The following is a 14,532-nucleotide window of genomic DNA, read 5'->3' as shown; positions in this document are numbered from 1 at the left end:
AGGCACAACTCACTGCATTTTTGTGTCTTGGCTCATTCAGTCCTTTGCTGCTGGACTGTGAGAGGCCTACTGCAGGGCTTTGCTTTTCTCTCTTGACCATCCAGAAAAAATAAGAATGTGTTTTTACTTAACAGCTGAATACTTCCTTGCCTCATTACAACAATATTATAGATTATTTAATTGGTGAAATACAAAACAGGAACAGAAATAGCAGAAAAGTTTTTATTTCTCTATGGCAAAGTTGGCAAGAAAACTGCCAAAGAGAAAACTTATTAGTTCTTTCTACCGCTAAGCAAAATAATCTTCTGAGAAAATTTACATACCTTTGGACTGATTCTCATTGCTCCTTATAAGAATGGACGCGTAAATAAAGTCTTTGGGCTTTACTGTGCTGACAACTTTCACATCCATGCCTTCATACACTTTCTTACTGCCCTATTTTCCCAGGCTTTCTACCTAGTAGGACCTCTTGAACTGGAATTAAAATACATCTGTTGGATGTCTTCACAGTGACTGCTTGCAGGGATCAAGTGCTTTATGTCACAAAAATCTTCTAGAAATGTTTTATAAACCAAAGTAGGGCTGGAGAGCCAGAGTATGATATACTCTTCCTTCACTCTTGCAGAATTGAAAATTTGCTACGAGGGACTGGAGACCCGTCTGAATTCTTGGAATGGCAAAAGCAGATGCGTGGAAAAGATTTGGAAGAGCAGTTGGCTGAAATAGAGTGTAGAAGGCTTCAAGGGAAACTGAGTCATGAAGAGGCAGTTCTAGCCCATCAGAATGTAATTCAAGAAAATAAGAAGAAAGCTGATCTAATGAGAGAAGAGGTAATACAGCTTTGTTCAAATTTTGCCTGCATTCAATTACTGCAAAATTTACCATAGATGATGCCTATTACAAGTAGTTATAGAAGTTCTGAACAGTGTCTTTACTCATTGGAGTCTGTAAACAATGGATAAATAATGCTAAAACTTCCAGACGCTGCAATGTTTATACATTCAAGTAGGTTTTATAAGTGTTTGATTTGATTGATAGCACTTCTGAATTCAATTGAGTAAAAACAGAAGTAGAGCATCCTTCCCAATTTCCATGTCATTATTAATATTCTTTTTGCTCAGATACTGAGATATTAGGCACCATTTGCAATGAAATCACCAATATGTGACTAATTTAATTATCTTGTTAAATGGGAGTCATGAATATAAACAAATTTGTTTCCTTAAACAGATAAATTCAATTTATTTCATATTATCCTACATGGCTGTATGTCTCCTGGAGAAAATTCAGATAGGAACCCTCTGTAGATCTACAGATATGGAAAATGGAATACTTAAGCCAGAAAGTACCTTTTAACATATTTTCCAACTTGGCAAATCACATTTTCCCCAAAACACTGCTAAGCTTTTTTTTTCCAAACTCACTTTTTTTGTGGCACTTTTCTCATAAACTAAGCAAATGCTCAAGAAATAATCAAGTATTATAGAATTAATAGTTTCAAAAGTGGCTGTGTCCACTGTTTTTCTTTTCTATTAACTTGGTTTGTTGCTATGCCCTGTAGGCTGACCACTACTTTTCTCTTGATCACCTTTCACAGATGTCAGTAGTGACTCAGCAATTTAGGATAGACCCACAAAGATTTTCAAAAAGGGCATAATATAAAAGGGAAATGTGCTTAATGGGGTCCTTTTCTGTCCTTAAAACAATACCTTTCAGCTACTCTGGCATTATGTTTGTCTAGACAGACTATCAAGAAGCAACTTGAAATGAACCCTAACTGTACAACTGAACATAGTGTGGTTGCTTTCAGCCATACAAAAATGATTGTAGCCATTATATTAATCTCAGTTTCAGGGATGATATAGTTCAGTGAATGCAGTTGTCTTTGCACTATTTCAATTATTTGAAACACTCATATCATTGGTTATCAGGAATTTTATTAACTTGTTTTTTTGGGATTTAGAAAGCAGAGCTGATGCATGAGTATGCAGAGAGATGTCTACAGGAACGGAAAGAAATGAGAGAGCTGGTGGAGAAGGTCGTGGAAGGACACAAGAATGCAAAGCAAGCTAAACTAAAGCTTCAGAAATACAAACAGCAGATAGGTATTTATATATCACCAGAAAAATTAGATATGATGCCAAATGTCCCCAGATTATTTTGTTTTAGAGGGGCAATTACAATTTTTCTGAAAGAAAGAGGAAGTTGTGGAAAACATCCAGGATATAAATTCCCGTAGATGTAAGAATATGAATTTTAGGACTAAGTTGGTAGCAGGTAAATCAGAAATTCTAACTCACTGCTTATGGGAATTAAACTTTGCTTAAAAGGGAAGATTACAATGCTAATGTTCTGCAACTGGTTTCTCCTCCATCTAAAAGTATCATACTTGAATGGCTGTACTTTTTGTCAAATCAATTTAGGAAGCTCAGATTCCTGTGATTCATGCCATTAAGAGAGGATTTGCCTAGCAACCTCTTTGAAAGAATCATAGCTCAAGATTATTGTCTTCTTTAGAGAAGACAGTCTGGAGGAGATAATTGTAGCTGAAGAAAGAAAAGACATCTGCCAAAAGAACAGTACCACAAAGGAGAAGGATTAGCACAAGACAGACCAGCCATTAGAATGAAGAGAAATTGTGTTACACATCCTCCACAATTCTTAAATAAAATTCCTAGTTAATACATCAGTGAATGAAATCCAGGCAGAAGGCTATACATATTCCAATGCAATACCATGTTAACAAATGCTAACATATGTTAATAAATGTTAACAGTGTACAAGTGGGCTCCCTTAAATTGTGCATATTTTGGTGAGCAGAATACTTTTCACTGCTTAACTATCTTTATACTTGTACTGAGGGTGGCAGAAACTGTTAGCCAATCTGAAATGGCATAGCAAAGCCCACCAAGCTTTATGGGTCACTGATTTCTAGAATATGTACAGCTTGATAAGCTACAAGTGTTTGATGTTGTATAATATCCTTTGATTTAAAAATGAAACAATATGCATTAATTAGAACAGAAATTAAGAAGAAATCATTCAAATTGTCTACTTCATGTATGTATACAATATGCTTCTATGTTAAATAGAATGATAGATAAGGAGGTGGGAAGTACTCATTTTTCTTTAATTGTTCCTCCCACCAATGACAGATTGTTCCTTCAAGTACCTCCAGATATGTATTATTATCATTATTCACAAATGCATATGAGTTTTCCTCCAGATGGACTACTTGTTAAAATATGCAACCGGCTAACAGAGATCAGTTCTTTTCTTTCAGTTCAGGAAGTTTGCGAAGAAAATCGAGAACTACTTCGGCAAGCTTTAGAAGAAGAGGAAGAGAAACTTAAGAAAAAATATGAATTAATTCAACAAATACGAGCCATTGAATCTTTACCAATCCTTAAACACAAGTTTGTTGACTTAACTGAGGTAAGCTCAAAGGAAAAAACTACTGTTTTTACATTTATGTGTACTGTATGTGTTTCACACACTCAGAGGAATTGTGTACTGCACGGGGATGTGTAGTGTTAAGCACAAAGTGACCCCATGAGACAAAGATTAGATCCGAAATTTTCACAACGTTTATAAAATATTATCATGGAGAATATTCTGATGATAAGTGAGAACTCACCACTTCTGATAGTAAGTGAAATCATAGGCTCTTTGAATTTCCTTTGAATTTTGCTGCCAGTATCTAAATTTCCAGATACCTTTCAAAAAGAGACTGCCAACTGGGTACAACATGTGCCATGCACTTTAACAAAGTCACAGATTTGTCAGTCTTCAGTGAAGACTGACACAAGCACAAAATGCAAAGTGATGTATAGTTGTTCATATTGCAGTAGTGATTGCCACAGTAATTGACAAAATTAATTTCCTGTGCTTTTAAAACTTTCAACATTCAGGTTTATGAAAGAGATTGTCTGGAAAGCCCAAAATCTGCTTATCTGTTGTGCATGTACTGTGCAAGTGACTTGTGAGTGCATATGCAATTAAGTCCATGAAAATGTATCCCAAACTTCCTGAACTTACTATTGATTCACAGCAGCTGATACACCTGACTCTGGTCACTTTCGCAGAATTTCCAGATATACACAGCATCCAGAAATCTCTTATCTTACCCTAAATAAAAAACAGAGTATCTAAAATATACTTCTTCATTTTCCTTCTCCAAACTGAAAAGAAGGATAACATAGAGTAATGCAAAATGACCTCATCAATTTTAAATATGGTCATTTTGGTTTTTTACCTGGATTCAGTCACAAGATGTGGGCTGCAAAGTCGTAAGACATAGTCTGCAAAGACAAAACAGTTCAAAGTAGTTGCACGTGGAAATGTCATTACTTTTTTAATCACAGCAACTTCTATAAAATGGTGCAGGCTCTCACTGAGGAAAATGAAGGTGACTGGAATGTCAGTACTTTCTTACTTTTGAACGTAGTTAATTTCATTGCCGTGTACGTGGCTGCCAGCTTGACACAGAGCTTCCACTGGATTTCTGTTTGTAACTAAGTACAGAATATGGCTTTAAAGTAAATTTCCCATCTAGCTCTTCTCAGAAGACAAAGTAGAAAATCACAATAGGTTTCAAGGAATATTTAAAAAAACTCAACTGAAATCAAGCTTATGCTATATCTACAGTAACTAAAGTGTAAGGTTGCTGAAAGTAGGATGGCCATACAGGTCATATTGCAAGTGCAAGAGAGTCAACCTGAATGATATCTCAGCTTATTTCACGTTTCACTTATACCCACTATTACAATGGTTCTCAGAGTAATTTAGCATTCTTTTGGTGATGGCTTGCCCTATTTGTTCTTTCTACAAAAGACTTTTATAGGCTAAGTGAAATTAAGTATGTATTCATAAAATTCATACTACTTCTCAAAATTGTTAAACTACCCAGTTCTTCCCTTGATGGCACTTCAGTTTCTCTAGTAGCAGCATTACTTACTGCACAAGTACAGAACTTTTCTTATTCTAGAAATCATTTCACTGTCTTTATTGAATATTTTTGGAATGCATGTGCTGAAAGTATTCATCCCTACCATTACATTGCTTCTCTTTCCTAAATCTTTTTGGTGTCTGCTTACGGTGTTCACATACAACCACTGGTATATATCCCTGTTGCAAAACACTTTCCTTTCACCTTCTGTGAATACAGTTCAGCAGTCACTAAGTAGCTTAAATTAGTGGCAAGATATTATAGTACTTGCCATTTGCAATTTCACTCAACACTGAAATCTCAGGAGAGAAATAATCATTTACTTTTTCATTTAGCTATGATGGTACATATTGATGAAGAAGATGCAAAGAAAAGATTAATTGAATTATTCTATCACTCTTCTTCTGATGCTATTCCTGTACTCGTGTGTACTCATGCAGACACAACCAGTGTTTAGGTCATGTTTGGTAAACATGAGGAGTGTGGAAGCAGAAACCATGGAGCCAAAATTGAAGAGTCAAACTTTAGGTAAAAAACAGTGAGGTGATGATTTCTTCCTACTGATTCAACTTTTGAAGCTTTAGAAAGAGAAGTTGTGGGGACCAAAACCACAGGAGAAACTCTTGGAAATGTTGGAGGACTCCACAGATTCCCAAGACTCATTGGCCTTCGCTGATGAGTTTATATCATTAGGCTCTCCAGACTAACTCCATAATAAGCACCATTGTAGCAGCAGATAGTTAAGTCTGTTTCTGTCATACTTGGTGTCTTGCAGCCAAACTCACAATCTGATATGTGTCTGTAACAGAACATCCTTCTCTCTTCCTGGTGGTTGATTTTTTCCCTTCCCATTCATGTTCTATTTTGTGAAAGGCAAGTTGTACTCTATCAACAAGCAACTCAGTATTCAATACAAGGGATTGTTTTTCTGCTGGAAAGGATAACTTGAAAACACATCAGCTCTTGAGCTGAATAATTTCTCTCCGTTAATATGACTGTAATGAGTTTTACTTGCATATATTTATCATTACCACTTCTGTTCAGTTTTAGAAATAACATTTGGAGGAGTGGTTGTTTGTTTGTTTTGCCTTCCTCAAATTCAGCCTTTCCAAACTTTGTCATTCATTTTCTGTGGAACTAATTAGATCAAGGTCCTTGTGATCAAAATCTTAACCAGTGTTTCACTCCTAATATTATGCAACTATATAGAAAGAGTCTGGTAGGAGTCTTGATATCCTGCACCCATGTCTTCCATTATAACATGCGATAATACCAGATCCTCATGAAAGATGTGTACCAAAAATATATTGTTAAACAAAAGAATATTAATTGCTGTGAAAGGGATGAAAGTTTGCAAAGATGGATCCAGAGTAGATCAGTATTCATATAGATTTGTGCAAATTTTCCCTATATGCAGATGTATTTATGTGTAGATTCAGGGAAAGGGAGAGTATATATAAGGGCTGAAAACTTCAAATGTGCACAAATCTGTTTAGAAATTATCTGCGTTCATATGAAAGCTAAGGTGCAGACATCTCATTACATCTCATAACAGGGCTCATTGTGAATGTAATTACAAAGTGAATTTTTAAAAGCCTTCAATAGACATTCAGATTTTGAATTTGGGCATTAAGTTTTCGATTTCCTGGGTATAAAGCATTGCTTACTCCTAGTCTTTTCAGATAAAAATGATAGACTAAATTGAGTGTAAAGTCAGTTTTGGTTTTACCAAAGTAGAAAAGATGCAGTTTTACAGATTTCAAAACTTTAAAAAGCTTATTAAAACTAAATGATAAATCAAGTAGATTTTTATTGCACAGCAAAAGTGTTGTGTTTGTGTTTATTCTATTTTTCAATATTTTTTTCACAAAATGTCTTGAGAGCCTTGTGTTTTTACACATACAGAAGATGATGTCTACACTTTAAAACCAGCTTGTAAATAGCAGTTAGGTTAGAGTCATCCCTGTCTTTTTTGAAGTCAAAGATATTCAGCGTGATTTGGAACACAATCAAAATACTCTGATTGTACTCATTTTCTCTCTCCTTGCCATTTACAGTGTTATTTAAATCTATACTTCTTATTTCCTAGACTGGTGGCCATGGTTTAATTTGTGAAATGTCAATAGTGGAACTACGTGAACGCCTCGCTCTACTTAGAGAAGCACAGAAGGCAGCAGAGGAAGAGAAGAGAGACCAGATAATTCAAGATAAACAAGCTAAGGAACAACTTCTTCTAGATAAACTGGACCAGATTTCCATTTTCAGAGCAGAACTCGGACGAGCAGCTGCATTAAAGTCAGTATAAAACAGTATATGACATTTAACACACTGAAACTTTGTTAATATTTTGCTAGTTCCATGAGAAGAAAAACAAGTCAAGAGCAAAATTCTGCCCTTTTATAAAGCAATGTAGCTTTTCTCAAAGGTTACACTGGGACCAAAATTTCTTTTTACTCCCGAAAATAATTTGCATCAAATTTAACAAATCTTTTTCATCAACTAGAATTTATGGTTGAAGACGCTGCATTCAGCTAGTATTGAGAGTACTGTGCTGTCAGAGCCAAAATTGTGTATTGAGTAAGAAGCTCTTTCCTCTGCTCCTTTTTAGTTAATCAGAACTAATTTGATTTTATTATAATCATTCTTACTTGCTATTTAAAGAGGTTTCTCATTTTCATCATTTTCTGATAATAATAATAAATTATAAATTAAATATACTATAGCTGTAGATCAAAGAGAAGAATCTTTGCTTACAGGCTCTCTGATCAAATTTTGTATTCATTATGCATATTTATTATTAATTATCATATTTATTATTCATTGTCATAAAGGATCCATAACCATCATAGATGGTTACATATATAGAAGACAGATCCCATCCACAAGCAATGTAAAATCTAAGTTTAAATTATTTACAAGTAAATCTGAGCAATAAGAAAGCCTGTGTAAGTGTGTAAAATATGGATCACCTCTTGCTCTCATGCCATTTTTACTGCATCTTGACTCTGCCTTTTTTTCTTGCAAGTTTTCTTTCACCTTTTCTCTTTTGTGACTTTGATATTTTACTTCTTGTTTTGCCATATTTATTTTTGCAAATAGATGTACAGGCTGACATTCTGAAGACATATTCCATCAGGCTAAAGCTATGCATCTTTAGACATGTTTTAGATTTGTGTTTATCACTTAGATACCAAAGGTGGCTACTTAGGAGTTCAATTCAAGTTATTGATCTATCTTCCAGTTCTAAATCTCAATTACAGAAGGCAGTATTGATGTATTCATTTAACTAGTTTTCACTGGTCCCAGCTCTGATTTGGTTTGTAGCTGATAGTTAATCTCCAAAGAGTGAGGTTTTACTGTGTTAGTACTTAAGAACTTATTTTAATGAGGTTAGTGAATCAATAACCGCAGCTCCAGTGGATTGACTGCATAGATCAGTGACCTTCTCTTCTTTGTCATCTATGGAGAGAAGACTAAAGGACCTGCAGTAGACTTTGAGCTGGAGACAAATTCCCATCTCTAAGCATTCAGTGTTATGTGAAATCCTGTGGGAGCAATTCAAGTCACTGCTTGCCACTAGAGATTCAAACCAGGCATTAAGAACTTGTATACTACATAAAACCTGTTTCTCTAGTAAGTATTCTAAAAATCACTTGTTATGGTAGATATGCAGTGTGTACATACTGTATGCAGCTGGGTTTCTTTAAAATAGGCTCTTTGTCTTAATTCAGAGCTAAAACCTTTCCAATCCTGCAATAAGCTATGCTGGAATGTGAAGTTAACATGGATTTCTCCTGATATATTTGAGATGTTATTTAGAACTGATGACCATGCCAATGATGGTAAAATACAAATAAATTTAAACACTGAATTAGCAAGTTTCTATTCAGACTCATGATAAGGAATACAGAAATATACTTTATTTTAATGAAGACCCATTTGTTCTCCAAATGAAGGAAGTATAAATTTTCAGTATCAATTTTACAAGACATTTCTTTTCACGCTTCCCAGGCATTCTAGGTCACAACTTGGGAGCATTAATTATAAAGAAGCATCACAATGTTGTTCTTCAGGAATGTCTTTAATGCTTGATCATCTAGAATGCAAATCTGTGGTGGTATTTCTGTTAATACACAGCATGTTGGCATACTTACGTGTGCTAGACTTTTTGCTGCAGCTTTCATTTTTCTCTAAACAAACCATAGGCTTTGTGCGTCAAACCTGTTTACAGGTCTAGACTCCCAAAATATCTGCCAAGTGAGTGTGATTAATTGCTTGAATTGTATTGATATACTGCACAGGAGATATAAAGATCAAATTATGCTTACAGAATTAATTCATAATTATAGGCATAGCAAATCTTACTAATGGTGCTCATAAGATACCACTGTGCATCAACACAAAATTACATATTATACCTGCAACTGTCTTATGTCAAAGGCTCTTGCTAATCAGCCGAAGTGCGATGGCTAAGCTTTGCTAAACAAATCTGTTGCAATTAGTGTCAGCTGGAGTTTAATTGGGTTCCTACAAAGCAAGTTCCTTTCAATGTCATTTACAGACATACATCAAGACAAAAGAAGCATATTGGGCAAGCATATAATGAAATATGTTAACCAAAATAGGAAATGGAACATGAAAAATCACAGAAACATCAGCCTTTAATAGATTGAAAGCCGTTACAACCATCACAGCAGTAGCTTTATAAGTGCTTGCAGAACATTTAAGAATCAGTTCAGTGTATATGCAGGACTTCCCTTTAATTGCTAGAATTCCACGTAGTTTGAAAATTAGCACCGGCATACGAGATGGACAAACATTTGAGTTCTCAGCTTTCAAACATGAACTCTAAAAGATTTTTGACTACTGGAATACATGCTAATGCACTATAGGTTTGTGCCCATATACTTCAGTTACAATTCTCTTTCACTCCAGTGAGGCTATGTCTATATTGCAAGTAATTTAATGCAATAAAAATCAAGCAACAGGTAAAAACAGTCAGTGCTAAGCCTTCAAATCTGTGCTTTGGTGGGGTTACTTTGGATTAAACCTAGCCTGGTCTTGAGCCTGCATGTTCTCACCACTCACCTGAGACACCACTACCAATACAAACTGGGGGATAAAAGGATTGAGAACAGCCCTGCTGAAAAAGACCTGGGTTACTGGCGGATGGCAAGCTGGACATGAGCAGGCAGTGTCCTCACAGCCCAGAAAGCCATCCATATTGTGGGCTGCATCAAGAGAAGAGTGGCCAGGAAGGTGAAGGAAGTGATCCTGCCCCTCTACTCTGCAATCGTGAGGCTTCACCTGGAGTACTGTGTCCATATGTGGAGTCCTCAGCACAGGAGAAACATGGACCTGTTGGAACATATCCAGAGGAGGGCCACAGAAATGATCCAAGGGATGGAACAGGCTGAGAGAGCTAGGGCTGTTCATCGTTCTTCTCCAGGCGAGGTGACCTAGTAGTGGCCATTCAATATCTAAAAGGGAGCTACAAGAAAGAAGGGGACAGACTCTTTAGCAGTGTCTGTGGTAACAGAACAAAGGGAAGTGGCTTCAAGCTTGAAAGAGGGTAGATCTAGGTTAGATAAAAGGAAAAAGTCTTTTACAGTGAGGGTGGTGAGGCACTGGCACAGGTTGCCCAGAGATCTGGTTGATGCCCCATCTGAGTGACTGTTAACTTACTTCCTTAGGAGATACGTGATATAGGGAGAGAGAAGTTGTATGAGGAATTTATGTCTCAAGTCCTACAAGTTCTTCACTGACCATCACAGAAAAACAGAACATGAAAAATCCCTTTTTTTCTTCCCTCTCTGGGTTTCCATTAGAATGTGATGTGGCATCTGAAAATTTATGCTTTCTGGAAGAGCATACATGGTTGGCAGACGACTTCATGTAGAGGAGGACTGAATATGTCTGATAATAGCCAACTATTTATAATGTTAATTCAGAAGCAGCTACTGCTGCTTCGTGAAGTAAAACCTCTTGTTGTTTCTCTTGTAATGGTATTTACAAGAATCTGGATTTGCATGTAGTGAAAGGTTTTGTTGCTTATTCCCATTGATGATATTTAATCACTGACTCTTTACATAAAACCTTACAGTTATATTCTCTTAGATCCCCTGGAATGCAATGCCTCATTGCAATGCAAATAGAAATAATCCATGTTCTCAATTACATTATATGATAGCACATAATTTTTAGACTTACAGAATTCTGTTGAAAGTTAAGCTCACTGTTGCAGTGTGTGTCTGTATTAAGGAGGGGACAGAAAGTTATCCCAAGTAGACAACATGATGCAAACTGAGAAGCTCAGGAAGTGTCTCAGGAAATCAACTGGAAATGAGAAACCAAGCTAGACTGTACCCTTTTTAAGAGTTCACAGTCGCATTTAGGAGTGTAGCATGGGTCAAATCTCCTGTGCATCCAATTTCTGAGGATTTGGGGAAATGTAGTCTAGAAGGGCTGTTCTGAAGAATACCTGCTATTATGAGGAATTTCCTCTTAGCAAAGATGAAGTTAACAAGACAAGCAAAAATATCTTTCTCAAGATGACAATAGTGTTTGGATCACTGGAATCTTGATGCAGACACTTCTGAAGGCAAACTGGTGGTTTTAGCATGAGAAGGAAAAACGCTTCTTCTTTTCCCAACTCCTTGAGAATCACAGCATCACAGGAGAGTTAAGGTTGGCAGGGACCTCTTCATGAGAAGAGGATGACCTACAGTGAAAACACCATGGAATAAGACCTGAGAGATGAGGGAGGAGTTCTGTTGTAAAACATTTCCAAAGGACAGCCTGTCCCTGAAATTGGACCTGGCACTCACAGAGTAAGAGTTCAACACTGGCTAACAAGGCCCCAATGCACTCTGCTCTTGGTTACTCCAAGTCCTGTTCTGATTTCCAATAATAGCAGTTGTACTGTAGTACTAGTGGAATATAAAAGGACCTTGCAGAAAACTATCCTTGCCAGCTGAGAGAAGACATCAGATCTAACCTGGTGATATGTTAGATAATGATGTATATTCCTTGGTAGATCAGACGCTTACTGTAGCACTGGATTTGGTCAGAGAATCACAACTGGTCATGACAGTACTGCAGCATGATGGTACCCAGCCAAGTTCAAGAGCAATGTTGAGGGGAACAAGAAAGTTGGATGTTGTAAGTCACAGTATAAGGTGATGCAAATTGCATGAAAAAAAATGTGAGTGCATTGCACCAGCTGAATGAAAGCAAGCAAAACCAGGCAAAAATGTAAACTCCAATAGGAGGGAAAAAATATAAATAAGACTATCCAATAACCACTCTCTATGCCTTACTCATATGCCACACATGGTTCTATCAATTTATCCTCTCCTAAAACTTCTAGTTTTAATATATCAACACCCCATGGATTCTGAATTTGGACATCCAGATTACACAGAGACAAATATTTTGCATTTGTCAAGGAATACAGCAACTGAGATGAATACTAAAGATCATGCTAAGAAAACTCCACAAGCAAAAACCTGCAGTGCTAACACAAGTTTTGCACATGTATTTTTTCTAAAGAATGTCATGTCAGGCTTGAAATATTGTCAGATATTGTCATCATGGAATCCTATGGGAAGAAATGATTCTATACCGTTTAGTAATGCTGTTCTATAAACAAGAAGCAAGCTGTGAATACCACATCTATTGAGCTATGTGATTTAAACCTGTTTTCAGCCAACCTGGTTCCCAGAAGCAAACGCAAATTCATTATCATCCAAGTAATATATAATCAGATGGATTTATTCTGTGGGTTATTACTTTACATTCTCATGGCTTCTTTTTCATTTTGCAGGCAAGAAGAAAAGAAAAGAAAGTCCCAGTCTGGTGAAAGGCAAATGAAAGATGAACGCATTTTAAATCTGCAGAGAAAAATTGCAGAGAAAGCAATGGAGCGTAAAAAGCAAGCAGGACTCTTAAAGATTACCCCCCAGAAAGCCAACACTGCATCAAGAAAGGTCTGGGCGTACATAAGGAAAAGAGCTCTGCAGAGTTTTGCTGTACTGCCAGCACTGGCAAGGGTGCTGGCATACTGGAGGGACAGTAGCAAGTCCCTGCTTCCTGCATAGGCACAGTCTCCTCAAACCGTGGCCTTGACCTCACCTTCCTGCCTTACATTTGGCTCTCACAGACTGGGGTCCATCCACACAATACCTACCTTTCCACTCATGTCACCACACACTGAAACAGCACCTAACCTCTGTCCCTAATTCTCTCACTGTCCTAACAGGCACATCTCACTGCATCAAACTGGGATGCTTCCCACATCCAAGGCAGGTTTCAGTTCATCATTCCCTTGATTTTAACCTGATCTTTCCTCCACCTGATCCAACAACATCAAATGAAAGCACTGATAGGCTGTAGGCTTAATGCTGGTGACACTGGTTGTGTTTCCTTGGCAAGCATCTGAAGTCAAGTGGTGAGAGCTGCTGATGGGGTCACATTTTAAAAGCTGTACCAAACCAGTAAGAAATTAGAACTACATCTCCCAATCCACTAAAATAATAATTCTTTACTTGTTCTGTGGAAAAGACAAAGCTGAATTCAGTGAAGAGGAAAATTGTATTTTTCAAATGCACATAGTTTAAAAACTGAAATAGTGCAATCTTTCAGAGTACCAATGTTTGCAGTTCTCAGTATCCCCATTTCAAGCCACTGCATGTGTAAGTGAATGCTTACATAGAGCATTAGGTCTGTTCCTTTTAGCAAATAAAATACTGAAGAAAGCATTTCCTAAATTGGGATGGCTTTCTGAACTGAGGCTTTGAACGTATGCTTAATCACTTTGCTGAATGGGGTCCAGTACAAAGTAGAGGCAATAAATGCAGACTTCAAAGGCAAGAAGCTATATAATTGCAAATGTGAGACATTTATAAAATAAACAAATTATAAATTCAGACTTTTTACTACTGATGTGGGTCTGTATGAGTGCTCCTGTGTTGCATAAAAGTGGGAAAAGCAAGCAAACAAACAAACAAACAAACAAACCAGGCTTGGTTGGTTGGTTTTTTTTAGCAAAAAACTGTAGTGCAATAGTTATTTGGCATTCAGTTTGTACCTTTTAGGTTCTTCAGTATGTAGAAAAAGAGTGAGACTAACCCTGCGTACAACAGCCCCAAATCCAGACTGTGGCTTCAGTTACTTTAGGGATAGCCCTCGAGGCCCAATGGGCTTGTGTTGGTTTAACTGAAAGTAACATTTGTTCATAAATAACTATTAAAATTCTTAGTAAAACAGAATTTATATTGCAATTGGGAAAACTAAGATATTTTCAGCAGTCTATAGGGACAGAACAAAGGGAAACGGCCATAAACTGGAGCACAGTGTGTTCTACACCAATATGCAAAGGAACTTCTTCACAGTGAGGGTGACAGAGCACTGGAACAGCCTGCTCAGGGGGCTGTGGATTCTCCTTCTCTGAAGATATTCAAGACCTCCCTGGATGCCTACCTGTGCAGCCTTCTGTAGGGCGCCTGCTTTACAGAGGGGTTGGACCAGATGATCTCTAGAGGTCCCTTCCCACCCCTACAAAAAAAAAATTAAAAATTGAAAAC

General features: G+C 37.0%; 1 protein-coding gene across 2 annotated transcripts in view; it reads left to right on the top strand.

Annotated features, from left to right (window-relative positions):
- Window positions 1–14,343, top strand: part of CFAP99 (cilia and flagella associated protein 99) — a 47,477-nt gene extending 33,134 nt beyond the window's left edge. For both annotated transcript variants that reach the window (XM_010710458.3, XM_031553201.1), the window contains 5 exons: window positions 626–830; window positions 1,964–2,105; window positions 3,284–3,435; window positions 7,038–7,243; window positions 12,774–14,343. In XM_010710458.3, coding sequence (XP_010708760.1) covers window positions 626–830; window positions 1,964–2,105; window positions 3,284–3,435; window positions 7,038–7,243; window positions 12,774–13,047 — 979 coding nt within the window. In that variant the 3' untranslated portion in view covers window positions 13,048–14,343. The remainder of the gene's footprint in view (window positions 1–625; window positions 831–1,963; window positions 2,106–3,283; window positions 3,436–7,037; window positions 7,244–12,773) is intronic.
- Window positions 14,344–14,532: the final 189 nt, after the last annotated feature.

Source organism: Meleagris gallopavo, chromosome 4 (assembly GCF_000146605.3).
Source record: "Meleagris gallopavo isolate NT-WF06-2002-E0010 breed Aviagen turkey brand Nicholas breeding stock chromosome 4, Turkey_5.1, whole genome shotgun sequence".
NCBI lineage: Eukaryota > Metazoa > Chordata > Aves > Galliformes > Phasianidae > Meleagris > Meleagris gallopavo.
This window is presented reverse-complemented; position numbering and strand designations above follow the sequence as displayed.